Source organism: Eutrigla gurnardus (genome assembly GCF_963514095.1).
Source record: "Eutrigla gurnardus genome assembly, chromosome: 13".
Lineage (NCBI taxonomy): Eukaryota > Metazoa > Chordata > Actinopteri > Perciformes > Triglidae > Eutrigla > Eutrigla gurnardus.
Window position 1 is genome coordinate 4,999,564 of NC_139936.1, and position 27,871 is coordinate 5,027,434.

A 27,871-nucleotide genomic window follows, 5' to 3' on the forward strand; every position below is an offset into this window, starting at 1 on the left:
GGAGAAGGTCAAGAGATAATCTTTTAATGTTCAAATCTAATTCCCCCGCCTGAACCGCGTGGTTTTGTATACTCTTGTGTGAATTAACTATTTATTGAATTACCAGAAAACGTGCTTTATCTTGAAATATAGCTTCAAGATAAAGCACCGTGTGGTACGGAAACACTTCAGCATCGGACAGGAAACGTCAGGACGGGATCAGAAATCATAGAAATGACTTTCTAAAACCCACATCATTAGATTAAGTAAACACGAGAGTCTCCAAGACTTTTATCACCCTAATCATCTAATTAACGCCCTCCCGTCCGTTAGAAGACTTAAAAGTATTAGAACCGGAACAGCCAGGTTCTTACTCCGACAGTGTGTGCCCTTGACTCCTAAATCACAAATGTGTGTGTGTGTTATATCTGCTGCCTATAAAACACTGTAAGTGTGTACAGTGGTGTACGTCACAGCTGGTGTGTGGGGGCCGATAGCATCTTTATGGGAACACGCGTGGCGGTGCTGCTGCTTTTATGTCCCGAGGTTATTGTATGTGACGTGAGCTTTTTGTTTTATGTAAGCTATCAACCACTGTACGTTGAACTGGTCATTACGTATTAAATATTAGTCCGTATTAATTCTGAAACACGACATCGCCTCTCAACTCCTTGTCTCCTCTCCTAGGTGCCAACGCTTCAGCTCCTGACCAGCTGAGTTTGGCTCTGGCTTGGAACCGAGTGGACATCGCCCGCAGTCAGATCTTCATCTACGGACAGCAGTGGCCCGTAAGAAGGAAGCCATAAACAGCAGAGAAGAGAATATATCGCCCACCGCGGCAGAAATGTTATTAGTTTCTCTCTAACATTATGGTTGCACTGCCTAAAAGCTCTTTGGCATGGCATGTCACTATCCCAGACAAGCGATGCAGCTCAGGATGCTTTATATTCACACAGAATAACTTCAAAATCAGATAGAGAAGGATGATAATTTAAATGTCAGATAAAAAAGGCATACTGTCAGCTTTAAAAATGCAATTTTGATGCGCAAAGCAGCTCAGAATGGGTGAAAAGTTCAGCAGCTGACAACTGGTTGCAAATAATAATCAACGACTGCTGTGAACACTCATTTACAATTTGAGTCTTTTTTTTTTTTTTACTTCTTTTTATTTAAAGCTTTTCACATTTTCAAGAACATACAAACAAGATATGAACACAAAAAGGGGCACACCAGAAATGTATTGTATTATATCCACCATCCTTAACAGCTCAAAGCTTATGCTAAGCATGTAGCATCCTCTACTCCTTTAATAAAGGTAGTCCATTTATCCTATTTACTTGGGAATATCGCTCATTTTTGTGTTTGAGTCTTCAAATATTTAAGCATTTTATTTCAAGTTTAATTTAGGATGTGTGGTCTATGGACCAAATATATATGAAGCATTTAAGTGTAGCTTCATGCTATCATCATAATGCAATGCATCACCATATTATGTGTTGTGCTTCCTGTGTGGTTCAGGTGGGGTCCCTGGAGCAGGCCATGTTGGACGCCTTGGTTCTGGACAGAGTGGACTTTGTCAAGCTGCTGATTGAGAACGGAGTCAGCATGCACCGCTTCCTCACGCTTTCCAGACTGGAGGAGCTCTACAACACGGTAATAACACAGTTGTGTTTTCTTTTTTCCAACACATCGGGGAAGAACCCTCTCCTTATTTGTTTGTCTGTTTGTCAACAGAGACACGGGCCGTCCAACACGCTGTACCACCTGGTCAGAGACGTCAAAAAGGTATGACCCCCCACCGCTGGCTGTTCAGGCACACTGTGTGGGAATGTTTGCTTGAATGTGTGTATTAAAGAAGACGCATTCGACTACTTTAGAGTTTCCTTTGCTTTTTTTTTTTTTTCGTGTTTTTAACTCTATTTGCGTTAGTGTCTACATGTTGCTAGCCCTAGTTGCTGTTCCTGCAAATAGAGGGCCGGCTTTTCTCTTTCAGCTGGAGCTGCAGCGGCTGCGTAGCGCTACATGCACGACTCTCATATCCCTCTCATGACTTTTCAGCAGTTTACTGTGTGCTTTCTCCGAGGCACATGCCGTCGTGGTAAACAAACACTACATGTATTAAAAAACAAACTGCTTTATCCACAGAACTTGAGTTTGAGCAAACCGAGGCTGGAAACGGCTGTGAGGCTGAGAAGGAAGAGCTCAGTGTTTTTATTTATAATATTAACAACACAAGTGGGTTCTTTTTTGTATCATCTGATTGTTTGAATAGTGAAATTGTGCATTCCCTTAAATAAAATGGATGTTTGATGAATGGTGGAATCCTCTCACTTAATCCAAAAACACTATACAGTGTTATTTTCTTCTTTTTTTTGCTGCACATCTGTAGCACCGTGTTGATTACTGCAATAAAAAACACCTAGGACTTTAAATTCAGCACGTGTCTGCACGTCCATTAGGATTGCGATGATTGAGAGGTCAGCAGCACCACCATTAGCATTGAGCGATGTTCATTAATTAAAATGTTACTGATTACAGTAATGCCACATGCTCCCCTGGGAGTCGCTGACGAGGCTTGATGTTGTAATCACTCCTCCTTTTTGCCTCCTCTGTCTTTAAACACAACTATGATCTCAAGTTGCTGCAGAGGGGATATGCAGTTGATATCACGCATTAAAACACACACACACTGTGTAGTGCATGGCATAACATCCCCATCTTTTTGCAGAGCTGTGTGTGATAGCGTAGCTGAGTGTCTGTGTGCTGTTGTTGTATCATAGTATGACGCTAATTAGATTTAACTGCCACCCCTCGGGTTGAATGGCCATCTCATCGCTGTTTTCTTTCTCTTCTCTGTGGATTGATCGGTCGTAATGTTTGCAGGTTCTATTTGGAGTCGCACGCCGATGTGCCAATAACAGCTGTAAGGGTCGTTGAGGGTCGCTCTCTGGTTCATTCTAGTTCACTCGGTAGATTGTGTGAAAGCTGAGTCAGACTCACGGAGATTGGTTCGTTGACTGCAGCTGCCAAAGCAGAAAGTGGTTTTCCCGCAGAGCGAATGAACAATGCGGTTTCGTGGCCAAGGGTTGGTAGCAATACACCTTCTGTCTCGAGTACCAGGGACGGATAGGAGCAAATCTAAATGTAACGGGTGGGTGTTTGGCTTTCTGTGATGATTAACTATAGAAACGGGCCAGAATGATTGTTGATTTGTATTGTAGGTCATCAGTTTACTCTTCAAATTGCGTGACATGAGATCACTGATTTAATTAATATCGCATCCTTCAGTTTAATAGAATATTTTTGGCAATAATCCGGTGCGCTTCCAGAAAATTGGCAACAATTACACCCGGTTCTGTTTAAAGGTGCTACATTTGATATTCAGAGCATGAATATAGCAGCAAACAACTTTTTGGTACGTAAAGATAGAGTGGATAAATGTCTTCCTGAGCAGAGAATGAAGTCACTCCCTCTCCATCTCTCTCTCTCTCTCTCTCTCTCTGTCTCTCTCTCTCTCTCTGCTGTAATGCGTTTTACTGCATGTGAGTCTCTCTGCTGTGTGCCACCAGCCAGCTAATGGCTGCCGCTCTGCACTGCGCTGATACTGTGGTTATCGCTGATAAGACCCCCCTGAGAAACGCCGTTGTCATGGAAGCGCAGTGCCCATCCTTCTGGTTCCCCCTCAGGTGATTGCTGGAAGCCCTGTCAGCACTGTTAGCTGCTAGCCGCCGGTTTAGCCGTCTCTATGTTGGGAGGCGTGTGGGAGCAATACATTTTTGTTTCATTCTTTAGGAGAGCTTGTCCCCAAAAGTAAATTAAAAACCTGCAGCGCTGTAAGCTTCCCAGAGTATCCACACAAGGTGTAAACAAACAGCCATTAGCTTGAGCTTCAGCACCACAGGGATTTAAAGGAATGCTGACCGCGGACGTGTGCGTTTGATGCATGGTTAGGATGAGGAGGTGAAGCTCACTTTGAACCACGGGACATACACGGAAATACTTCAAAGAGCATCGGCTGGCCTACAGGGGTTTGCCGGGCTTTACCAACCAATGAGACCAGTGGATCGTTGGATGTGGACGGGCGTGAGTAGGACAGAGAGGATTCTGGGATCTCACACCGGATTGGAGAGGAGTAGGGAGTGGAGCAAGGTGTGAGGATATGTAAGATAATTGGTGTATCTCAAAGGCACAGTGGGGGTCAGGATAATGACTGCGGCATCCAGGGTTGATGTCGAGGGCACCAGGAGGAACAGCGAGCGTTGTCATAGTTATCTCACGTGAAGGAACTTCTATTTCAATAATGACTCCTGCCTCCAGCGTTAATAGCTGCTTGTCTGTCTGTCTGTCTTCCCTATTGCCCCTCTCTTCCAGGCTAATGAGACGTTACCACTTTCTCTTTCTTTCCCTCTCTTCAAAACGGCATTGAACCTCACTAAGAAGATCTCATTATTCCCCCTAAATGCAAATTATGACGAATCATTCATATTTCTTTTACGTCCTCAGAGTTCATATCCTCTCTATGAATCAAATTGCACCAGAGGTTTGATTTTATTCTCACTTTCTCCACCCCTGGAGGAGAACAAATTATAGCTCTGGGGGCTTTATAGATTCTATTTACAGATGTTCTCGTGAGCTTTGGTGAGTATTACCACACCTGAAACTGTACAGTTTGTTGGTTCAACCAACCACGAGATTGGAGGAGCAGCTCCGGATTTTCTAGATTCCAACAAAAGATCCAAGAATTTTAAAAATACAAAAGACACAAACCGAACTCTGGTTGAAATAACGACGTATTAAAGAGGCTGGAAGAGAGATCTCGCCTGGGAGTTTCTGTGTGTCTCATTTCCCCTGCTCTTGCTCACTGACATTGTGTGTTCTTTCCAAGCGAGAATATCCAGGGTTCAGTTGGATCTACTTCAAGGTGAATCAGATAATCATGTTTTCTTTCATAGCCAAAAAACACTTTGTTATGGATTTTGTGAAGTGAGTGTGTATGCTTTGTATTCATGTTTTTTTTTCTTCTTGTTTACCCTCCTTTATTAATCAGGTGGCTTGTGTTGTGTGCCCGCTAACGCTGTGTGGTCTTCTAGGGAAACCTGCCGCCGGACTACCGCATCAGCCTCATCGACATCGGCCTGGTGATAGAATACCTCATGGGCGGGGCGTATCGCTGTAACTACACCAGGAAGAGATTCAGAACTCTGTACCACAACCTCTTTGGACCCAAGAGGGTGAGTGAATGATTCTCATCCCACCGTTTTAATGCGTTTCACCACTAATGTCTGGGATTTTATGCCATTGTGCTCATTGTATTCTCTTTTTACTGATACTGGTCCTTTGATGAGCCTCATACATAAATTAGCCCCGATAAGAGCCTGATGAATAGTATAGGAAAAAATTATGTTTTATAATGAAATATTAATCAGGGATTGCGTTTCTCAAGGGCAGACTTCACCTTGCTGATGCAAGCAGGAAATTAGCATGTGCACGTCAGCTGCGTCATGACTGAATGAGCATGAAATCCATCAGAGCAGGTGTGATACTTGATGTTTTGGAGCAGGGATGGCAGAAATGAGTAAACCACGTACCCTGTGGCCTTTTTTTATACTGTGGATTCTGATCTTTTGCTTTGCTTAAAGAATATATGTTGATGAATATTTTATCAGGAAACTGTACTGATATGGTGGTGAGATATTGTACCTGACTACTAGGTGCAGCTGTTAATGTAGCACGAGGATGGAATATGAATCTACATGTCTCAGCCTGAAAAAAATCATGATGAAAATGTTATTTGTCACTAAATCCACACAACTCATGACCTTCATCAGCAGAGGTCAAGCATAAGAGTCACCCTCCCGTTGTCCTCCATGTCCACATCAAGTAGACGCACAGACTTCCTATTGGCTCGATGCAACCATTCCATCCATCGATAGCAGCGGCTCTCCATCATGTGCCATCATAATCCCAATAATACACACTCACACACTTCATTCCAACCACTACAGGAACTCATCTCACTGATGAGCCCGCCTCCAACCAAAGAGGAGGGGCTCATCTCTGAAATGCTGTGCTGTAGTATTTGGTGGTCGTGTGCTTTCGACGCCACACACGCTGCACATTACCTGCTCTATGTTCATGTTCTGATGTGCAATTCTCTCATTCTGCCTCGATACCTCACACACGCACACACACATGCACGCACACACACACACACACACACACACACACACACATCAACCACCACAGGTGTGATGGAAATAGAAGTATACACAGCTGTGTCTGAAACACGGGTTTCCACTCGATAGTGCACTTTCGCGTATGTTTGGTGTGTGTGTGTGTGTGTGTGTTTAAGTGTGTGTGTGTGTGTTTAAGTGTGTGTGTGTGTGTGTGTGTGTGTGTGTGTGTGTGTGAGCCTTCATGTGCCTGTTTGTCTCATTGTATGTCAGCCATGGCAGCAACAAAGCAGCTGGGAAGATGCAGATAAAGAAGCGAACGCCATGAAACGGGACGGCGACTGAGCAAAGAGGCAAAATGATTGAGCGGAGAGAGAGAGAGAGTCAGTTCCAATTTCACTCTGATTTCGTAGATGAAATGAACGTGCGATCACACGCGCACACACACACACACAAACACACAAACATGTTAACTAAGAACAAAGCCTCGAAATAGACGCGGATATCAAAATCCCCACAGGAGACCTGAGCTATTTTTACTCCGCTCAGATGATGGCTCATGAATGCATAATTCATACATGCCCTGCTTTAATACAGACACACAGTACTGTACCAAAATGCACAAAAACACCCTGCTTTAATACATGCAAACACGCAACCGTAGGAGATCGTTGCTCCATGTGTGTAGTATTCTTTGAATCACAACAGCAAAAAAAAAAAAATACTGTTGCCATATTTAAACCCTTAAACTGAAAGTTACCACATTAAAAGAAGATCTCTGGTCTCATGTGAGAGTCTGTCTGTCAGTCTGTGCTGTGTTGTTCTTATAGAGTAAATGACTCTATAAAATTCATTCGACAAGGTGTTGTTCTGCTTGTTTATGTCTTTGTTGCTTTTCTAGCCCAAAGCCCTGAAACTGCTGGGGATGGAGGTGAGTGTTGATCTCATCGAGATTGTTATTCAGTCATTCCTTCACTGTTTCTCTTCCCTCCTTTAAAAAAAAAAAACACACACACTCTTCTTCCTCATAATGTGTTGAGTGTACACTCTTTTTCAACAAAATGGCCATTAAGTGTGTACTATGCCTTGGGGTCTTTGAAAGGAAGACCTTGAGGCGTATTGAATTTTATATTTGCTGGTAAATCCATGGTTGTCAGACAAACATTATGAATACGTTTCACACAAAACTTACAATTTTGTCAGATTCATGAAAAAAATATGAATACAAAATTGCTTAATGGCCTCAGACAGTGTAAATATACCATATATTTGTCTTAAAATACATGTCAGAGCCACCCAATTACATTTAACTGAATTGGTAATGGCTGACCTAATAGGATTACATAATACATAGTTTGTGTACTCCCATGTATCCATGGTGTACACGCCATGAAGTATCCAAATCATCGAGCTTTTATCACAGCATGTGTCCTCCGAGGTATTAATATCTAACGTGCATGGCTGTCCACTCCTCTGTACGTCTGCCTGTTTGAAATCCGTCTCCCTGTCCGTGCGTTGTCTCTCTTTGTTCCTGTCTTTACCTTAATGCCTTGCTCTCTTTTCTGTGATCCAGTTTATCGTTCAATCGGTATGGCAACCTGGACATACTGGATGAGTTTAGAAACAGCCATAACATACTGGATAAACGGAGCGCCGCTTTCTAGTATTACTGTGAAATTCACTGCCGGACTATCCGGGTAATCTGTCTTCAAAGCGAGCGGCGGTTGAAGAACCGCTGATGTCATTTCTCAGATCTCTGTTATTATTAAATGACTGTCAGTAGTCCTCAACTGTTAAAACGTATTGGAGATCAATGCTGCCCTCTGACACGCCGTTTAGACACAAGCTTGCAGCGTCAATTTCTCCAGAAACCGCATGTCAACCTGGAGACGCAGAGGACTTCACCTCTGATTGAGGTTATTTTCTAGTTCAAAGGTTAACAAGCCTAATATTATGAGAATATTTGATCTGAAAGTGCATAAGACCATGCCCGTTATGTACATCTTGTGTGTAGCACTTTGTCCTTCCACCTTTGTCCTCCAAAGTCTGATTTTGCTTCTGCATTCAACTAACTTTCATCATGTGGAGGGTGAGCAATTTGGGCGAAGACCATGTGACTAATATGGCAAACACAGGGTCAGTCATTCAGAGATAAAGTCAGGGCTACGATCCAGATTCTAGGGTTTCGCTTACAATCACAATCCAAGCTTTCATTCATAAGTAGTTCAGCATCAACTTAAAACACTCCTAACGTTGTCCTGAGATTAAAATAACCACAATATGAACAAGTTACCTCAAAAAATATGTCTAGGCATTATGTAGCTGTCTCCCTCTCTTTGCACCCCACTCACTGTGGATCTCCACCAGGACGACATGCCCATCCGCAGGGGCCGCCAGAAGACGACGCGCAAGCGGGAGGAGGAGGTGGACATCGACTTGGACGACCCCGAAATCAACCACTTCCCTTTCCCCTTCCACGAGCTGATGGTGTGGGCCGTGCTCATGAAACGCCAGAAGATGGCGCTCTTCTTTTGGCAGCACGGCGAGGAGGCCATGGCCAAGGCCCTGGTGGCGTGTAAGCTCTGCAAAGCGATGGCGCACGAAGCCTCCGAGAACGACATGGTGGATGACATCTCCCAGGAGCTGAACCACAACTCCAGGTGGGTGGCACGACATCGGCGCACGCTCCCATACAGCCATCTGTCATTATGTTAATGCAGGGTGGATTTCCTAGTCACGGGCACGACTCGTCTCACGGGGGAACTAAATTATTTATGCCAAGTTGAGTGGCGAGTCTAGACGAGAGCATCTACCTTCACACTCCGTGAGCTCACACACACACACACACACACACACACACACATTAACACGTCTTCTTCCCTGCAAACAAACCTGTTTGGGTCGACTGCAGCCTCCTATGGGACGTTAGTGACGGATACAGAAATCTGTGCATCGTTGTTAGTGGCGACGTAATCACCGAGAGATTAAGATGCTGGCTACGGAAATGGCTGTTAATTATGGGGGAAATCTTTCAGATAGTACAAATGAAGCCTAACTGCATTAACCAAAACTCCCTGCACACACACACACACACACACACACACACACACACACACAGTTTCAAAGTACAGCCTTAGAGCTGCATTTGGCTGGCTTCCTTAGCAGAGCTCCTGTAACTACATACATTTTAATGTGAGCTTTGCATATGTGGTGTTTTCCTATGTGCCTTTTTGTGTGTGTGTGTGTGTGTGTGTGTGTGTGTGTGTGTGTGTGTGTGTGTGTGTATACACTTGAGGGGTCTTTGTGTGAACTTGTGAAATCTATAACGTACTTATAATAGATCCTATATTCTGTAGGGAGTTAATCTTACGTTCCAAGATAAACTGTGTAAATTCAGTTGGTGTATTCACTTTTCATGTTTCATGATAGAAAAAGAACATTCATCCGTTCATACAACTGTGTCGTGCTTTGCATCGTGTCAACATTGTGAGCCCTTGTTTTGTAAATCTAGCAACCCCCAGCCATGTTAGTGGCTTATTATACATATTAAACCACACGGGGCAGATTGCAATATTACGCTGTGTACTTTTCGGAGGATAGGATGAAACTTGATCTCAGAGCACTGATTTATGTTTTTATTGTCTGGAAGGGGACAATTCAAACGTCGGTGTGAGGATGGTGCTTTATGTTTGAATATTTAATAGTGTGAAGTTGTGTTTGTGCATATTGGCAGCCCCATATTTCGATTTTATTCATATTTTCGTCTCATTTATCAAATAAACCTGTCATATTCGCTCCATAGTTACCAGTAAAAATGTTTTCAGAAACACATCTCGGTGAACTATTGTCGTAAAATAAGAGAAAGTTTCCAAACGAGCCGCCATGTTGGTCGGTTTGAAATCCAGTAGCAGACAGGACAGCAGCCATGAAGTGTGCACATGATTGTATGAAGGAGAGCGCCTGTCAATCATCCTCATAGTGGCAGCCCACCAAGCGTGCAATACTGGCAAGCGGTAAACGTTGTTTGCGGTAATATGGCAGCTCGGAGCCAAAGAGGAGACTTTTTCAATAAATTAACCTAGTATTTTATAGGTTCAAATAGACACAAAATCTGGTTTTTATTTCTATTTTTTGCTCAATTAGAAATAGAGGCCTGTGTCTTATTCCGGCCTCCTTCCAATAAAGGCCTAGGCCATGATGTACTTAAGTAAATAAGGCCTATATTAGAGGATTTACGGTAATCATTGCTTTGAAATCTGCACAAAGCAGAGTTGACGTATTAAGCATGCAGGATACATACATTATGAACTTGAAGAACCTCCTTCACCTTGGAAAATATACAAATATAATTACCAGTGAGAATTTGAGTCTCCGTATATACTACATAAATTAGCAGCCTAATTAGATAAGCGAGTTACGTAAGGCCTTGACCATTCCCATGTGTTGGTATGCTAAATGTTGTATCGTGTTTGCATGTAAATCTAATCTCTTTTAGAATTCCAACCAGATGGTCGCTGATTACGTTGACCAGTTTAATCACATTCCGACATGTTTGGACAAAGTGTGTCATTGTCTTTGTTCATGTCTCAGAGTGGCCGTATAATGTCCTGCATATCGTTTCCCAGAGAGTTCGGCCAGCTGGCAGTGGAGCTCCTAGATCAGTCCTACAAGCAGGACGAGCAGATGGCCATGAAGCTGCTGACATACGAGCTGAAGAACTGGAGCAACGCCACCTGCCTGCAGCTGGCGGTAGCGGCCAAACACCGAGATTTCATCGCTCACACCTGCAGTCAGATGCTGCTGACGGACATGTGGATGGGACGCCTGCGTATGCGCAAGAACTCTGGCCTGAAGGTAAAGGAAGGCAGATGCTTGGTACAACCTGTGGGGAAAGTATTGTATTAAAGAACCGTTCCTGCACTTTTTACTTCAGGCTTTGGTTCTAACGGAGGCAGAGTCGTATTAAATCTCCTGAGACTGCTTGGGAAAAATTGGGCAGGGAAAGTAATGAGATACCATCTCACCACCCTGAGAAATCTCCGTAGCTGTGGCCTAAATCACTCCTGTGGATCTGTGGCTTACAGACAAGCGGAGAGTGGCTCTACGTGACAACAACCAGGGGTGATGTGTGGAAATGTAGGGATGTGAAGCGGCGTGAGAGAACTGACTTACCGTAGAAAATGTCAGAAAATTGGACGTTGCTTTTGACATAACACGCCTATATTAGAAGTAGAGGCAACCCAGTATTACCCAGCTTATATACGTGGTATTTTGGCGGATGAGTAATAAGAAATTGCAGTATGAAATGTTAGAAACAGCGTTGCCATGGCATAGCTCCATTACAGAGCCCACCTGGTCACGACTCTTTTGCGAATAATTTGAATTCCAGTCACAAAGTTGGACCTTGGAACATCGAGAAGTAGCTGATTACATGATTTAGGACCACCTCCAAGCTGATAGGATGTTTAGAGTTCTGTTATATACATCTATCCAAGTTGTGCTTTAAAGTGAGGAATGAAAATGTCAAATTAAAGCCTGGTAAGTGCATTTTGAACCACTACATGACGCACAGTTCACTGTAATTACAAAGACCAACAGAGTAATGTGTATTGTTGAGTGTATGCAGGTGAAATGATGTACTTAAAGATACCCGAAGCCAGTTAAGGTTCTCTTGTGACTGCAAGAGACCTCAACTGGCCCTTCTAGTTGAACTTCCACCACAACTTCATTAAACCCTACAAAGTGTTTTCTTAAGCCAGAGGAAAAGAGGAAACCTTGAACTTGCACACCACATATTTTATAAGTTGGCCTGTGTGGTAAACATGCCTTTGAGTGGAGGGGAGAGGTTTCAGTGGAGATCGGTGGTTTACTTTTTGAGCGATTTCTGCCCGCGTGGGTCTTCCAGACGTCTGGCAGGAGGGCGATAGGAGGCAGCTGCTCAGATCAGAGAGGTTACAGTTATTTATAATGAAGAGTTGCCCTGGGAGTTGCCGAGGGGACGGCTGGGTTCACACTCATTCATACGCAGAGTGAGGCAGGATGATGGGTCTGGCTGGCTTCACGGAGCAGGGCGGGACTACGAGCGCTTAAAGTATGCTTTGGCCTTTGAGGGAGGGAGGGAGGGAGTGCACCGCTACAGCAAGCTCATTGGAGCAGAAAGACAGAGAGGAAACCACAAGTGGAACAAACAACATTGGCTGCCCCCAGGAGCTCATGATACTCAGCAAATAACATTGTCAAAATGTTGTCAAGATAATACGCTTGCACATTTGTGAGTTGCTGTAGTTGTGAGCGCCGCCATCTTCTTCTGCGTATCAGAACGCGGTTCCTGGAGGCGGGAGGGTCGGACTATGAATTGCATCGACGTGTACATTGATTTTTCTCCACACACATCAATACGTATGACAAAATACCCACGCCTTTGCTTTCGAACCCTGTCGACGCAACTGTTGACAAGAGGAGCTGAGACATCGCTTTCTGGTTATAATTGTATTTCCCACAAGTCACTTACCCGGTTCCTTCACCCTGAAACTATCCTTTCAATCATTTTTGTCAGCTGACTTTATTGACAGCTTTAATATTAAATCTCGACAGGGACTGTGTCCGTTTCCAGACCTCTGAATGTCATTTAATTTCAAATTGCCTCACGTTTGAAACAGCAGTCGACGCAATGAAAACGGCTGAATTTCACTTTTAAATTATTTAAAAGACAGCTGCTCCCAATGATAAGAAGACACTCAATTACACAACGCTACATCTTCTTCTCCTCTCCCCTTTTCTTCACCTCCGCCGTGTTAAAGAGCCTCCCCTCTAATGCTTCCCCTGTCTGGCCGGTGTGTGGCACGGTCGTGTTTACAGCACGCCTCCTTTATCTGCCGTGTGTGTCCCTCTCATCCATCGTGGCGGCGCGGCACCCTCGCCGCCTGCCTGGACTAATGCTTCTGTAATTGACTTCGACGATGAGAGCCCTCGTAAATACCAGAGCTTTGTCATTCAGCCGCCGCGCAGATGGGGAGGTGTGCACAATGCTAAACTTTCATTATGCGAGTTTCAGTTTGTTGCTTTGTTGCAGCCTCTCCGTGTCCCAACTGTTTCTGCCTCCCCCTAACTGTCCTCCTCCTCCCGCCTCCGCTTCCTGTCTCCCCCGTCACCCAGGTGATCCTGGGGCTGCTCCTGCCGCCGTCCATTCTGAGTCTGGAGTTCAAGAACAAGGACGAGATGTCCTACATGGCGCAGGACCAGGAGGCCTACCTGCAGGAGAAGGAGGAGGAGGAGCCGGAGAAGCCGGTCAAGGAGAAGGAGGAGGAAGACATGGAGTTCACAGTAAGATCTTACTGTGAGGCGCAGTACAACTCCGTGGTGAGAGAACCCACCTCAGCCCCGCATCTCAGAACCTACACACCAACTTCTAGATCGTACAGCTGAACACATAGACCAGATTCTGTGTGTACGATATCTCTCATGGACCAGTTTTATGTTGTATCCGTACACACAGTTTTCCTACACACACACACACACACACACATACTTGTTTCTCTATTCTGGCCAACTGGACCCTTCCAGCCAAATCGGCCACTTCCTGTTTCTCGTCGTCTCAGCAAAGACATAGTCGTGGAGTTGTAGCGTCTCAGTCTGTCGCCGCTTGTGGGTTCCCTCGTGTATGTTTCTACTTCCATCTACCTCCTCCTCTATTTCTTCTTCTCTTGTTCTCTGCCTCACTCTCTCAGCTCCCTCCCTCTCTGTCTCTCTAGCTCTCTCTCTCTCTCTCTCTCTCTCTCCCCCTCTCTCCAAGCTCAGTTCTGATTGAGGTACAGTACTGTATGCTAGCTGATTGCTGCCCCTCACTCTCTCCCATCATGATGATGGCTTGCTGCAGCATACCACTCAGCATGTCGGCTGCTGAGCACGGGAGGCCCAGGCTTTTGCATTATATAACCATGTGCGCCTGCTGCTGCAGAGCTTAAATCATGCAGAGTCTGAGCACCTTCTCCCTGCTCACAGTGGAAGAGTTGGTCCATCTGCATCGACGTGGATGTACAGCAGGATTTAGGGACGCGTTTGCATTTCAATCCAATCAATTCTTGGAGGTGAAACCCAGATCCAATTCATGTGTCGACACGGAACACAATTTTAAGACATAAACTGGATCTACGGCCGTTCCATTAAATGATTGAAGTGAAGTCGCAACGCCCCTCAGCACCACTGTACATACTCTCCATCTGCATTGAGCACAGCCAGCAAGCCAGTGCAAACGGGCCATTTTACGCATGCGGTCCTTGAGGCACAGCGGCGTTAAACAAGGAGCCCTGCTGCCGGAGGATGCATTTGCAATGAGCCCCTTCCTGTTGGCCCTGGCTTCTGACTGTACCAATGCACCCTCAGATACTTATGAATCACACAGAGATTCATACAGATGTGCACACACGCAGACTGCTACACCACAGAGGGAGATTGTATTGTTTTTTTTTTATTATCCTGAGATGCTTTAGATAAACCACACTCTGATGAATGCTGGAGCTTGTGCGATAGCTTGTGACCACTTGCCGATCGGATAATGTGCATGTTCGGTACAGTTAAGGCATGGTGTGACCTCTGAACCTTTTTTTCACCCTGAAGGCCCTGTCTGTGTTCGCCTATATATATTTGACATCTTTGGGAACAATAGAAACCCCGTGATTCCTCACTTGATGGTGATTTCTTCTTTGATTTCATCCTCTTTTCATACGTTTCTACAGTGCCCTACACAGGCAGAGTGCAGTAGCTAAACAGGGTATACAGTTTTCAGGCTGGACAGCAAACCGTTAAATATATAGAAAGGATGTAATGCTTTTATTGAGCTTGATTTGTTTGTCTTATGGAAAAATCAACCTGAAAAACCGATATGACGTACATAAAAATGGTTATTTTTCATTAGCATCGATATTTTGTTTTATTTGAGCTATCTCACAAGCTAGCATTCACTGAATAAAGCCTCTTGCTTCAGTTAAGCTGTCTAGTTATCTGTGTTTCTATGGCAGAGAGTCTGATCACCATCCAGAGTGCAGTAACTTCAGGCTCAGCAGCGAGGTCCGTTTTTTGTATTTACTGCTAGTTTAAAAAAGCTGGAATTACACATTTTTATGGAATAATATTTTAGTTGACAGTAAAACAAAACTCGATTTTAATCACATATGAAGTTACTGCGTTTTGTCTTTGCAGGGCAGTATACTTTTATGACATACAATACAATTCCCTGAATGAACTCCCTCAGAGGTCTGGTGTTGCTTTGACATTAAGACCATGACCCATAAAAAACCCAGTGGGTTGCCAACCCCCTCTCATGGATAAGGAAATGTGTCACAGATTGAAATGTGATATATCTATGTCTTATCTCTTCCTCTTTCTGTCCTCTTTCTGTCACTTCCTCGTCTCTCTTCTGTCTCGTAATCGTTGTCTGAGACACAATCCATGAGTGTCCGTGTCTGCGTCATACTGTGTAACCAGCCTTCACCCAACACTCCACCTCAAACACACATTTCACATTTTGGAATGATGACATTGCTCGTGCTTGCTTCTTTTTTTAGTATGATATTAAAACTGTGCGGTAGCCATAATGTAACCCTCTCCCCCTTCTCCTTTTTTTTCTTTGTTATCCAACTCTTCCCATCCCACCTCTTCCTTTCCACACACTTGTCATCATCTCCATCCTCCCTCTCTCTCTGCACTCATCCTCCTCCTCCATCTTTACACTTCCCTCTCCCCAACTCTCTGATTCCACTCTCACACCTTTCACGCCTTCCTCCCTTGCTCCGCGTGGGGTTTGCATTCCCCCAGGCGATGCTGGGTAAGGTAACCACGGAGACGTCCCGAAAGAAGGATGCGGAGGAGGTTCAGAAACGCCACCGCCTCATCCCCCTGGGACGCAAGATATACGAGTTCTACAACGCTCCCATCGTCAAGTTTTGGTTCCATACGGTCAGTGTCGCCTCCAGCAGCAGCAGCAGCAGCAGCACCTACATGATCGGTTTCCTGTCGGCAGTGTCAGCGCTCTCTGCTTTTATGCAACGGCATCAGTTCCTGGTTCCCCGCCGTTGGCTTCAAACTGCCACAGTGCCTCCGCTGTCATTATCTTCCTGTCGTTACACAGCTTTACTGGGCAGGGAGTTAGTACACGCCAATAAGGAAGTGACTAATCAAACAAGGTTTTTGTATTAATAGTGCAAACACTGAAACCTCTCTTGGTAAATTGCCACTGCATTAAGTTAATAAGTGTTTAAATGTGTGTCTATACATCTTGTGGATTCCGTCACGTGTCTGAAGTATAGCTTTTGTGTTTTGTACAGTATCTGCACGTGAGGTTTGATGTAAGCTCATCTTTTGTCTCCTGCGTCTCAGGCTCACCTCAATTTGCTTACCCAGTGAAAACATCGCTCAACATCACCAGCAGGGATTTCACTGTTTATTCATGCTGAGAAAATATTTTGACTGCCTTTTGCTTCATCTTATTTTCTCTTCCCTGGCTATTCACTCCCCCTCCCGCCTCTCCCCTCTCCCCACCCCTGCCCTTCAGGTTAAAGAATAATATTCTACTGTGAATTTCATTACAGCGGCTGCACTCATTGAACAGATCGCGGGTTTTCTCAGGGTCAGAATGTGCTCTCCTCCTCATTGCCAGATCTGTATTCATAGCCGTCGCCCGCTGGAGACAGCTGCCCCGTTTAAAGTCATATTAGTCAAACTTATCACACAAAACAACTGTGCATGTGGGACAGATTGACAGTCTCGGGCATAAAATATTAAAATCACTTTACCTGCGTACTTCACTTGAAGACTTGATTCAAGCGTGAACTGAAGGAGAAACCGTTCCCCAGTTGCTTTATCATTTAAATCATTTAAAAATCTCTTCCTATTTGTTTCAAATTTAAAAAGTAGGAGCCGTTTTGCATAAATGTGCAGTTTAGATGGCCTCTGAGGATACTGGATGACCAATCACTGAGTCAAACGTGTCAAATATAGGATTGAAATCCAGTAATGTCAGGACCTTTGAATGAGGGAAAAATGGATTTTGAATACATTTGTGTCACGTCGTCCAGGCCTGTTTGTTAGATGATTAGACTTGCATTTGTGATGTGAATTTTGATCTAGTCCGGATAAGACAGTGAAGTCTATCACGATAAGACACAGAGCGCAAATAAACTCAGGAGAAATGAAAGTGGACAGCTGACATGGATTTAAATAGATACAGCCACAGGAGACACATAATGGACGTTTTCAGGCCAAGTGTGGAGATACAGTAATCAGATGTCTTGACATCAAATCCCTATCATCTAAAAAAAAAAAAAAGGAATTAAAGAGAGGTGTAATGAGGGTCATGTATTCACTAAGCAGCTGCCTTCAGGTACCGTTTTCTATTGTGGGGAAAAGTGCAGAAACACCAACACATAACCCTGTGGTGTTGTTTTTTTGTGTAGATGGCGTACGTGGGCTACCTGATGTTGTTCAACTACATCGTCCTGGTCAAGATGGACCTGTGGCCCTCTCCTCAAGAGTGGATCGTCATCGCCTACATCTTCACCAACGGCATCGAGAAGATGAGAGAGGTACGGCGGATCCAAGCACCACCCGGTGATCTGGACACACAAAACACATCGAGAAAACTGTGGTGAAATTCACAGCTCGTAGGGGAAAGAGTGGAGGGGAAAGAGAAAGGCAGGGAGGGGAGGGGGAGAAATGGGAAAACAAATAAATAGAGTAAAATAGAAAACACAGTTATGTGACCATATGGGGCCGGTTCAGCCTCACTCCTTGGCTGTGTTTGTACTGTAAGTGTATGAAATGCATTAATCATCGTGGCACATCATTCTCAGCTGCACAACACTGCCTCTTCAGATTGGAAGACTCATACTGCCCTCTTATGGCGTCCATGATGTATTGCATGACTGCACTTGTATCTCAATCACTTTCGGGTCTCATGCCGTCCTAAACACATCTTTTCTGTCATTCCTGCGTCTCCCTTCCCTCCCTCGTCTAACTGCCCTCCGACCCTCTCCCAGATCCTGATGTCAGAGCCGGGGAAGTTGCTACAGAAGGTGAAGGTGTGGCTGCAGGAGTACTGGAACATCACGGACCTCATGGCCATCCTCATCTTCTCCGTCGGCATGGTGCTGCGTCTCCAGGAGCCGCCGCTCATGAGCTACGGCCGGGTCATCTACTGCGTCAACATCATCTATTGGTACATCCGGCTGCTGGACATCTTTGGGGTCAACAAGTACCTGGGTCCCTATGTGATGATGATTGGCAAGATGGTGAGAGGAGGCGGGGGTGATGCAGTGTGTGTGTGTGTGTTTGAGTGTCTTTTCTATCTACAGCTTCTTTCCTCTCCATTCATTGTTTATGACTTTTTCCAAACTTGGACTCTGCATGATCCACGCTGATTGTAAGAGTCCCACGACTGTGAGGGTTTAGTCTGGTATGTGGTGTAAGCGTGGTCCTAATAGAGCGTCTGTGCCTCGTTGTTTGATCTCAAAGAGCACAAAGATCAGAGCCTCCAACGTAGACACAAAGACAAAAAAACTAGCGATGGGATCAAAGGCTCAGATTTGTATGTGTGTGATGTTGACTATCTTTGACATGGGCGGTGTACCTCAGGACACACACTGCTTTCTAATATGAAAATGAAGGAATTAGAGGGGAGGGGTTCGGATTCAGTGACCAGATAACTGGCGAATATGATGTTAAAGCACCATTAAGGCTGCTTTTGGTCCATTACCACACTTTACAAGGTTTTTATGCAACATGAAAGTGCATAGCATGATTTTAAAAAAGTGATAGTGATTACAACTGTAGCTCCAATTTGAATTTTCATGTGTTTCAGCTTTCTAGCTTTCAAAGCATGAGACTCTGAATGAAAAACATGTAGAGCATCATTCCATTCTTACCAAACCACTCACCCTTTCCTCTCTCTTTGCCGGTCCTCCTCCCTCCCTCCCCCTCCCTGTGTCAGATGATCGACATGATGTATTTTGTGATCATCATGTTGGTGGTGTTGATGAGTTTTGGGGTGGCGCGTCAGGCCATTCTCAACCCAAATGAAGACCCGTCCTGGATGCTAGCGAGGAACATCTTCTTCATGCCTTACTGGATGATCTACGGAGAGGTGTTTGCCGACCAGATCGACCGTAAGTTCAGGGCCAGAGCTTTTTGAATAAATCTAATAATTTTTTTGTTAATTTGACAGAGAATAGCTCCTGAAACTGAAGAGAGGTGACCTTTCTCGTCATTTAAATTTTCAGTCATTCCTCCACAGGTTACTGGAAGATATGCTTTTATAGCAAATGCATATTAAAACACAAGAAAAGCTTCTAAGGAAGGACGTTACTTTTTTACTGTCAGTTCGTCCTGATGTTTTTTTTGTCTCTGCCTTATCTTTATATCACAAAGTGACTCAATAAAGTGTCTGAGAGAAAATGTCCTGTGAGGGAGCGCGTGCTTGTGTGCAGTTCTGTTGTTGTCTCTTCGTATGGTTGTTTATACCGAATGTGAGGAGCGGCCCAAAGAGAAGAGATCTGAAATAATGTTTTCGTTCTTTGTTTCAGATATGCATAGTAGGAAGTTAAGGCAAAGGCTGAATGAAAAACTCTGGCTGGCCGACAATTACTTGCGAACTTACGGAACCTGGCGTAGTAGTGGTCCATCCCACAATGCCCAGTGCAGTCAAACCCCCAGTAAATCAATAGATATAGTCCTCAATTGAATCACATCTACCTCTCCCACCTCTCCTTCATCATCCTCACGTTGCCACCATGTCATGCCCACTAGAGACCACTTGAGACAAAAGTGTGCATGCGGCTCCACATGCTCTCAAGGTTAAAGTTGCCCTCATGAATTTGGTCATCTCGGGTCAGCCGCTGGATCTAAACTTTACTTAAAATACGCTTGTTTAAGATCACAGCTCGATTGGACGACGCTGCCTATCTCCTTCAATTTGATTGGACGACTAGCTTGACCTGAGGCTATGTTTTGGAAGCAACTTTACCCTGACTAATTTTGGCACTGGCTGACAAATGGCACTGTTATGTGGCAGTAGCACTTTTCAAATGTGTTCCGATATTTTGATGCTCTTTGATTTTGGTCAGTCGTCACATCAAGAGGAACTATCGACGTTTAAAAAGTTTGATACTCCCTTGATGTTTCCTTCCACTCATTTTTGTTCCTTGACTTTCAATTAGTGTCCATTTGAAGAAGTGACCCTGCCATGTTAACATCGTCCGTCACATAAAAGCATTCACCCTCCCTTCTTTTACGGCTCAGCTTCTCACTGGAGCCATTGCAACATTGCCAAAAAAATGTCTCTGCTAATATAGCTAACATTTAATAAGAGCATTGAAATGTACGTATGAATACCACACAAATAAAACACACTACAATATATTTATCAGCCACCTTCCATCATCTGTTATCTGTTTTTTCACGTGGTTCAGTTGTCAGAGTTTTTAAAAATCCAAATTTTAAGAAGATTAGCAAAAAAAAATTACTTCAGTTCTCTGTCTTTGGGCTGCATTGTGTGAAACAATTGAACATTAAGCAATGATGAGCATGACTCGAATGAACCTCAAAGGCAAACAAACCAAGAACTAATGCTGAATGTTCCCCAGATAAGCCACAGCAACTGAACCATCACAGATGGAAAAAACACGCTACGTATCCTAAATACATTTCAAATGAATCAAAGCAATCAACCATTGCTGAATGAAGCTATGGCACACACATGTGACAATATATTTTAAACAGCGACCTGCGTGTTTAAATATATTGGGAGCACAGATCGTGATGAGACATGATGAATGCATTGTTTTTTTGTATGTATTTTGTTTTCAGATGCATATTTCTGAACATGAGCCCCTCCCATTATAATATCCACTCTCTCCAGTCCCCTCTTTAAGAAGCATAAAGGCAAATTATGCTTCTTGTTTGTTTGCAGAATATGTAATTATGCATTTTGTCTGGTATTTCCAGGTGGGCTTGTCTCTTTGTTTGTTGTCGTCTTGTAACTCAGTGTATGTGCTGGAATGTTTTTTCTTTCATTTAATTTGCTTTTTTTAAAATTATATACTTTGTGTTTTCGTCACGTGTCAGCATGTCTTTCTAATTCGTTGTGCATCTACAAACTTCTACTAAAATATTCATGATGGATTCAACTCTCTGTCTGCATCGCTGACCTTGTATTAACTGTAATGTGTTTGTTTTGTGGCGGGGTGCAGCCCCCTGTGGGCAGAACATCACCACGGAGGATGGAGGGGTGGTGGCCCTGCCCGCCTGTAAGACCGGCGCCTGGATCGTCCCGGCCATCATGGCCTGCTACCTGCTGGTGGCCAACATCCTGCTGGTCAACCTTCTCATCGCTGTGTTCAAGTACGTAAACTCTCATGATTCTATAGACCCCGCACTCCTACCACACACTCCTCATGGTGGTATCTAACCAGTCTGAATCCAAGCAGATAAACTGTGAATAAATGACTTTCTGTCTGGACTCATTAGAGGCTTGTAGCATAAACAGATTGGGATGGTCCTTTGCAGGGACATTATCATGCTAATGATCTGTTAATGTGCCTCTGAATAGCAAGAATAGTCATCCACTTCACAATGTTGCTGCATAATGACCAAAAAGTGCACAATGGTTACATTTTAATTCAATCACGTGACACATTTACTGCGTTTATTCCTATCTGCTTATACTCTCTGTGTCTAAACAGAGTAACATGCAAAGTGAAGTGACTTAATGGACTGTGAACTATCTGAAGTGGTTGTGATCTTTGCTGACGACTTGAGTCACACAGGATGTAATATGTCTTACTGGTCGGTGTGGTGTTTCTGTGCGTCATCGTAGCAATACGTTCTTCGAGGTGAAGTCCATCTCCAACCAGGTTTGGAAGTTCCAGCGCTACCAGCTCATCATGACCTTCCACGAGCGGCCCGTCCTTCCTCCGCCCCTCATCATCTTCAGCCACATAACCATGGTCCTCAAGCATCTGTGTTGTCGCTGGCGCAAGCATGACGATGACGAGCGGGACTACGGACTGAGTGAGTCGCAGAATGACTTCCATAAGCTCGATGAACTCGGACAGTGTGAACGGGAGTTTTTGCTGTTATTATACTATGAATCAAAGGGTTAAACGTGACACTGTAGCATTATCATACTTCCTCAATCTCTTTCATCCACAGAACTTTTCATCACAGAGGACGAGCTGAAGAAAGTCCATGACTTTGAGGAGCAATGCATCGAAGAGTACTTCAGAGAGAAAGATGACAGATTCCACTCCTCCAACGACGAGAGGATCAGAGTCACGTCGGAAAGGTCGGACATAGCTGCACAGAGAACTTTACATCTATGGAAGACTGGTATATCAGTCAGTGCAGTGTGCTGTCTGCCAGAAACGAATGCTGCAGTATGAACACAGCACAATAGAACTAAGATACAAAACAGGAATGCAGCTGAAATGACTTTTTTCTCCACCGTTCTCCCGTCTCCAGTGCTATAAATGTCTCTTCTCTCCTTTCTCCACCAGAGTGGAGAACATGGCGATGCGTCTGGAGGAAGTCAACGAGAGGGAACACTTCATGAAGGCGTCGCTGCAGACCGTTGACATCCGTCTGGCCCAAATGGAGGAGCTGATTGGCCGGATCGCCGTGGCGCTGGAGCGCGTGACGGGCGTGGAGCGCGGGGAAGTCAACAAAGTACGTTCACGGACGTCATCCGACTGCACGGACTCTGCATACATCCTCCGCCACGGCGAGTGCCCGGAGGCGGCTTACATCCTCCGCCAAAGCAGCTTCAACAGCACAGAAGGGAACGCCTACCGCCTGCAGGAGGCGCTGGAGGGAACGGCCGAGGGCTCCATGTCCCCTCCGTCTCCTAACGGCATGGCGGCACGGACGCGGAGCCACTCCTTCTACGTCGGCCGCGGGGGGGAACGCGCCAGCGGAGCCGAACGGGCCGAGAGCTTCTTCAAAGAGCGCTCGCTCAGTCTCCACCGAGCCAACAGCTCACAATCAGTGTCCTCAGGTGCCGCCCCCAAGGAGTCTAAGCCCCTCCCCCTGGCGACGCTGGCGGTCTCCCAGCAACACCGTCCATCATCATGCATTGATATCTATGTCTCAACTTCTGAGGAGGTAGGGCCTGCGGAGGTCTTTCTGGATCCCCTCCGGATGGTCCCACCGCTCCAGAGAGACTGTTCGCTGCAGTCAGACATCATGGAGACGACGGTGCTGCCGGGAGGCCGGGACTTCGGCAGCGCCGCCACCAGCGGTATGGGCGACAGGCACTCGGAGGGCGGAGGGGGCAGCAGCGGGACGGCCGGAGCCATCTTTGACGACAGCGCGGCCGCTGATTTGTCACTGTGCTCGGCCCACCTCTTACCAGACACCACTTTACCTCCTTGGGACCTGGAGCCATCCCCACCCCCCTCAGCAGGGCTGCTGGAGCGTTCGAAGAGCAGCCGCTACCTCTCCACAACAGGCACTTCCTTCCTGGACGAGACCCCGCTGGTGAAGTCGCACAGCCTCGTGTTCACGCCAAGAGGCTGCTACAGCGGCCTGGGGGCCGGAGTCCAGGTAAAAGCTGCAGAGTACACCAGCATCACTGACTGCATCGATACGCGCTGCGTCTCAGCTCCGTACACCCCCGCAGAACGCTCACACTCCCCCGGGGGGTCCACCTCATTCCCCTTTGATAAACCGTCAGACATCGCCTCCTCTCACCCAGAGAGAGAGGCAGAGCTTAGCCACACGGAGTCTGATCCAGAGGACCCTGAGGACCTGATCCCGGCCCCTGATACCCCTCATCTAGGGGGCCTCGGCGGGCCCAGCGGGGCCCCTCTCTGCTCCCCCTTCTCTAGGCTGGAGCGAGCAAACAGCTGCTCGTCAGACGACTCCCATCCTTCCCTCACGCTGGCCCCTCCGCACCGGAAGAGCCTGTCGGTGAGTGAGAGGATGGAGAGGGGACCGGGTCTGGGGACAGACAGGGGGCCTGGGCCAGGGGGCCGGGGTCTGGCAGGAACCAGAAACCCCTTCCTCAGGAGCAAGTCTGGAGCGCGGCCCGAAGCGGCCAAGACTGACAGCCTCTCGATGAGGAAGCTGGCCACGCCGTCGGCTTTCCGCAGCTTCGACAGACAAAACTACACGTGACAAGAACACTGGTCGGCACACGCACACACCGATGGGACCGGGGAGGAAAGCTGACGGGCCAAGTGCAGACGTGACCGCGGGGTGAAGTTGCCCGTAGATGCTGATCTGGACCAGATCTACAGTTTTTTCACTTACGTTTTAGGTTAGAAAAAGGTGGTAAAAGTTTAATCAAAGTCAGTGCTGGAGGGCAACTTCACCCCCGGATCAGGTGTCAGAGGGAACGGGGGGATGTAGGGGTCCTACTGTACACCAGTCAAAAACAAAGAGCTATGAATCTAGAGTTAGTTTTACCTCCTCTTGTAGCTACGTAACTCTCAATGGGGTGTTATGGCAATGGAAGGTGTATTTGTACTGTATGTCTTCCACCCACCACCTTTACGTCGAGTAGACATCACGTCACTGTGTTAACATCACATATCAATCACTCAAGTCAAGAGAAAGTGTACTGTTACTCCTAGCTGCATTTTATGGTAGAAACTGTCAAGTCTGAGAGACAAAGGGAGCGGAGGAAGGAAGAAAAAACAGACACCTCATTTTGTCCTTTTTGTCTTAGCATAGAGTTCGCTTTAAACACATTATCCTCTCTTTCCACATAATCCTAACTCCACACTGTAAGACCCCGGCACTGACAGGCCAGCCGACATCTCTGGCTGCTTCGTAAAGGAATCAGTGTTTTTTGGAACCAATCGGGAACTATTCCCTCTCTTGGTTGCACTCGAAATGATTGCTGTAACATAGCAACAACTTACCTCTAGATACACAAATACACCTTTCAAATAATCAATATATTTATCGCATTTTTAGTTTTCAAAGGTATAAAAAAAAAATAGCATTTTTTGTTAGCGTCATTTATCTACCAAACTGTTTCTGTTTTCTCCAGTGAGGAAAAAAGGAAAGCAGTGTTTGAACGTCCTCCAGTCAGAAGGCCATTTATCCATCACGAGTCTCCGGTGTCAGCGGATTGAACCTGCAGTTTAACAACTGGGTTTAATTAGCCGCGTGACGAGAGTGCAAACAGTTATCAGGAAAATGTGAGAAAGGAAGTGACATTCCTTTTTTTCACCCGAGATCATCGGGCGGAGGCAGCACCGAGTCGAGGCACGGATCTCTATCAGGAACACCAAGGAGACAGAAAAGTGAAATCAAGCAAATCACATTCCCATGTCGTCATCTTACACAATCTTACACAATACTGGAAAACAAACAGACCTGATCCCTGAGAGCTTTACAAAGTGCAATTGCAAAAAAAAAAAGAATGAAAACGGGGACAAGAGGGCACGATGAACCTGTTTGAGAAGAAAAGCTTGCTGGGTGAACCTGATGTGAACCTTCTTTGCCTGCACCTGACACCAAAAATCCTTACACTCAACGACCCGTTGCTCTCTCGTAGCCCAGCCCTCCTCTTTCAGGTTTTAACAGTGGCATTACGTTGCAATGTTTTTACATCCACCGATGGATCCGTCCTTCATGTACTCCATAAGTGTCACTCATTTGCTTTTTCTCCTTTTATTTTATCAATCAAAAGCCAGACACTGAAGAAGGAGACTGTAATGGAAAGCAATCTGCCCCGATGATTATCCCGTTATTAAATCATGCGTAAGCCCAGAAGAGTTCTGAAAGGAAGAGCTAATTTAGAGATTTATGGGTTTTTTTTTTTTTTTTTAAAGCTTGAAATAAGCTGTCAAGTATATGCATTCTAGTGGAGATATAAGAAAGGTGGATTTAAAGTGGCATAGAGGAGGAAACATGGGGTTATTATTATTATTATTATTGATAAAAGATGAAAGCCAGATCAGTGTTAAAAAGCTCTCTTTCTTTATTCTCATGGAAGAAGTCTCGGAGGTGGAAGATGCCCTCCTTCTGATAGCTTTGTGAAGATAAGATAGACGAAATGAATAGAATTCCTACAGATTTTCTTTTTTTTTTTATGTTTGTTTTATATTTCCTCACTATTACAATTCAGTTTAATCATGTTGCATTTATTTTGCGATTGATTCTATTTATTGACATTTTCTTGCTCATTATTGATGATTACAGTAAATGCCTGTTTGAATTACAAAAATCAATATTTATATCTTCTCAGTGATATTTTTGTCGAATTTTAAGTATTTTCTAATTAAGCTTTTAAATTTAATAAAAAGATGACCATCGACATGCACTAAATGCTGATGTATTATATTATTTATTAAATATAGAATTGTCTGATATACTGTACATTTCAATCATATTTAAAGTAGTTTTTATTGTATGTTTTATCAAGCAGCTTATGAGGTTTTTCTAATGTAAAGTTGACACGGCGACACACAGTTGCCAGTATACCAAACATAGGGTGCCTTCCGGGCATGGATGGAGTATGTGGGGACTGAAGTGATTCAGAAATCTGTGAAATTTCTCTCTTTTCCCCCCTAATCATAGTCCCCTCCCTCCCTGTTATCTATGATTCTTTTCAACATGTGGCTTTTGCATCCACTCATAGACCTTTGTTGTTCTTTTAAACATATCTGATGTACAGAGTGGGGAAATGTTGTTATTGGTAGACTGTATCATTGCTTGTATGGACATTTAAATCCACTGAAACACACTGAGAGATCTCATGGAGAATTAGAGTTCTATAGCTGAAGAAATAATCTATTTGCACATGAAACTGAGACATTTGGGGGAGAATATCGCATGAATTTTGTATAAATTGACTTATCTCTGTATCACAACACAGTCGTTATTGATCCAAACTGTTAACCCTAACGCTTAAAGGGGTACTCCGTTGATTTACTGCATCTGCTCACAGTTGGGGAACTTCCTAGAGAGACTGTCCAGTATGGATGAAGCTTGAAACACTGGATCCTACAGTTCCCATGGTGCATTTCCATAGACCTTCACTGACTGTTACATCATCTTCTCTTTAAAACCCCTTGCAGTGGTCAATCAAGCCTAACTGAACATAACCCTGATGAAGACATGGGAAAATGTCATGTCACGATTATCCCGGCCAAAATAATGATTCACGCTGTTATCCCGTTAATTATCAAAAATATGCTTAAAACTCTTAACATGGCACTAAAATACACTGAAAAAACATAAATCATGAGTTCTCCCTCCTTAAAGAAAGGATAAATAAGTAAAAATGTATTTTTGCGCCCTTTACTTTTTTGAAATCAGGCTCTTTTTTCCACTTCTCTTCCTTGACGGAGAAGCTCGACAGCTTTTTCAGTATTGTAATGGATATAATGGATCATCAGGGTTATTTTCTTAGACTTCAGAAAAGCTCCCTCTAGAGCTACAAAAGGCTGAACTGTTCTATCCCCCTCCATGACCAGTGCACTGGGCTTTAGTTGTAAAATTGGTGGAGTGCCCCTTGCAACACAAATTGAATTCATGTGATTTGGACAGATCGGAGATTAACACTTAAAATACCTGTAAAATGACTCATGGGATGTTAGAGCCCGTCGGGACCAGAAGGTCCACAAGGATCAGATTTGCATTTCCCTCAACAACTATGTAGTATGTTTAGGAAAAAGAAGGGTTGACCCCAAGTCGAAGCTCAGGGACAGCGTTACCCC

General features: G+C 44.8%; 1 protein-coding gene across 18 annotated transcripts in view; it reads left to right on the forward strand.

Annotated features, from left to right (window-relative positions):
• The window catches only part of trpm3 (transient receptor potential cation channel, subfamily M, member 3), a 117,584-nt gene extending 91,613 nt beyond the window's left edge, over nt 1–25,971 (forward strand). For 2 of the 18 annotated variants that reach the window (XM_084025729.1, XM_084025742.1), the window contains exons 10-27: nt 667–767; nt 1,498–1,632; nt 1,714–1,764; nt 4,865–4,900; nt 5,070–5,210; nt 7,054–7,083; nt 8,520–8,812; nt 10,778–11,006; nt 13,308–13,511; nt 15,966–16,106; nt 17,603–17,731; nt 18,185–18,436; nt 19,135–19,309; nt 19,727–19,855; nt 21,392–21,542; nt 22,018–22,211; nt 22,353–22,485; nt 22,697–25,971. In XM_084025729.1, coding sequence (XP_083881855.1) covers nt 667–767; nt 1,498–1,632; nt 1,714–1,764; nt 4,865–4,900; nt 5,070–5,210; nt 7,054–7,083; nt 8,520–8,812; nt 10,778–11,006; nt 13,308–13,511; nt 15,966–16,106; nt 17,603–17,731; nt 18,185–18,436; nt 19,135–19,309; nt 19,727–19,855; nt 21,392–21,542; nt 22,018–22,211; nt 22,353–22,485; nt 22,697–24,314 — 4,142 coding nt within the window. In that variant the 3' untranslated portion in view covers nt 24,315–25,971. Of the gene's footprint in view, nt 1–666; nt 768–1,497; nt 1,633–1,713; nt 1,765–4,864; nt 4,901–5,069; nt 5,211–7,053; nt 7,084–8,519; nt 8,813–10,777; nt 11,007–13,307; nt 13,512–15,965; nt 16,107–17,602; nt 17,732–18,184; nt 18,437–19,134; nt 19,310–19,726; nt 19,856–21,391; nt 21,543–22,017; nt 22,212–22,352; nt 22,486–22,696 lie in introns of those variants that run through there. The other 16 variants (XM_084025746.1, XM_084025734.1, XM_084025740.1 and 13 more) reach the window with 10 other exon arrangements.
• Nucleotides 25,972–27,871: the final 1,900 nt, after the last annotated feature.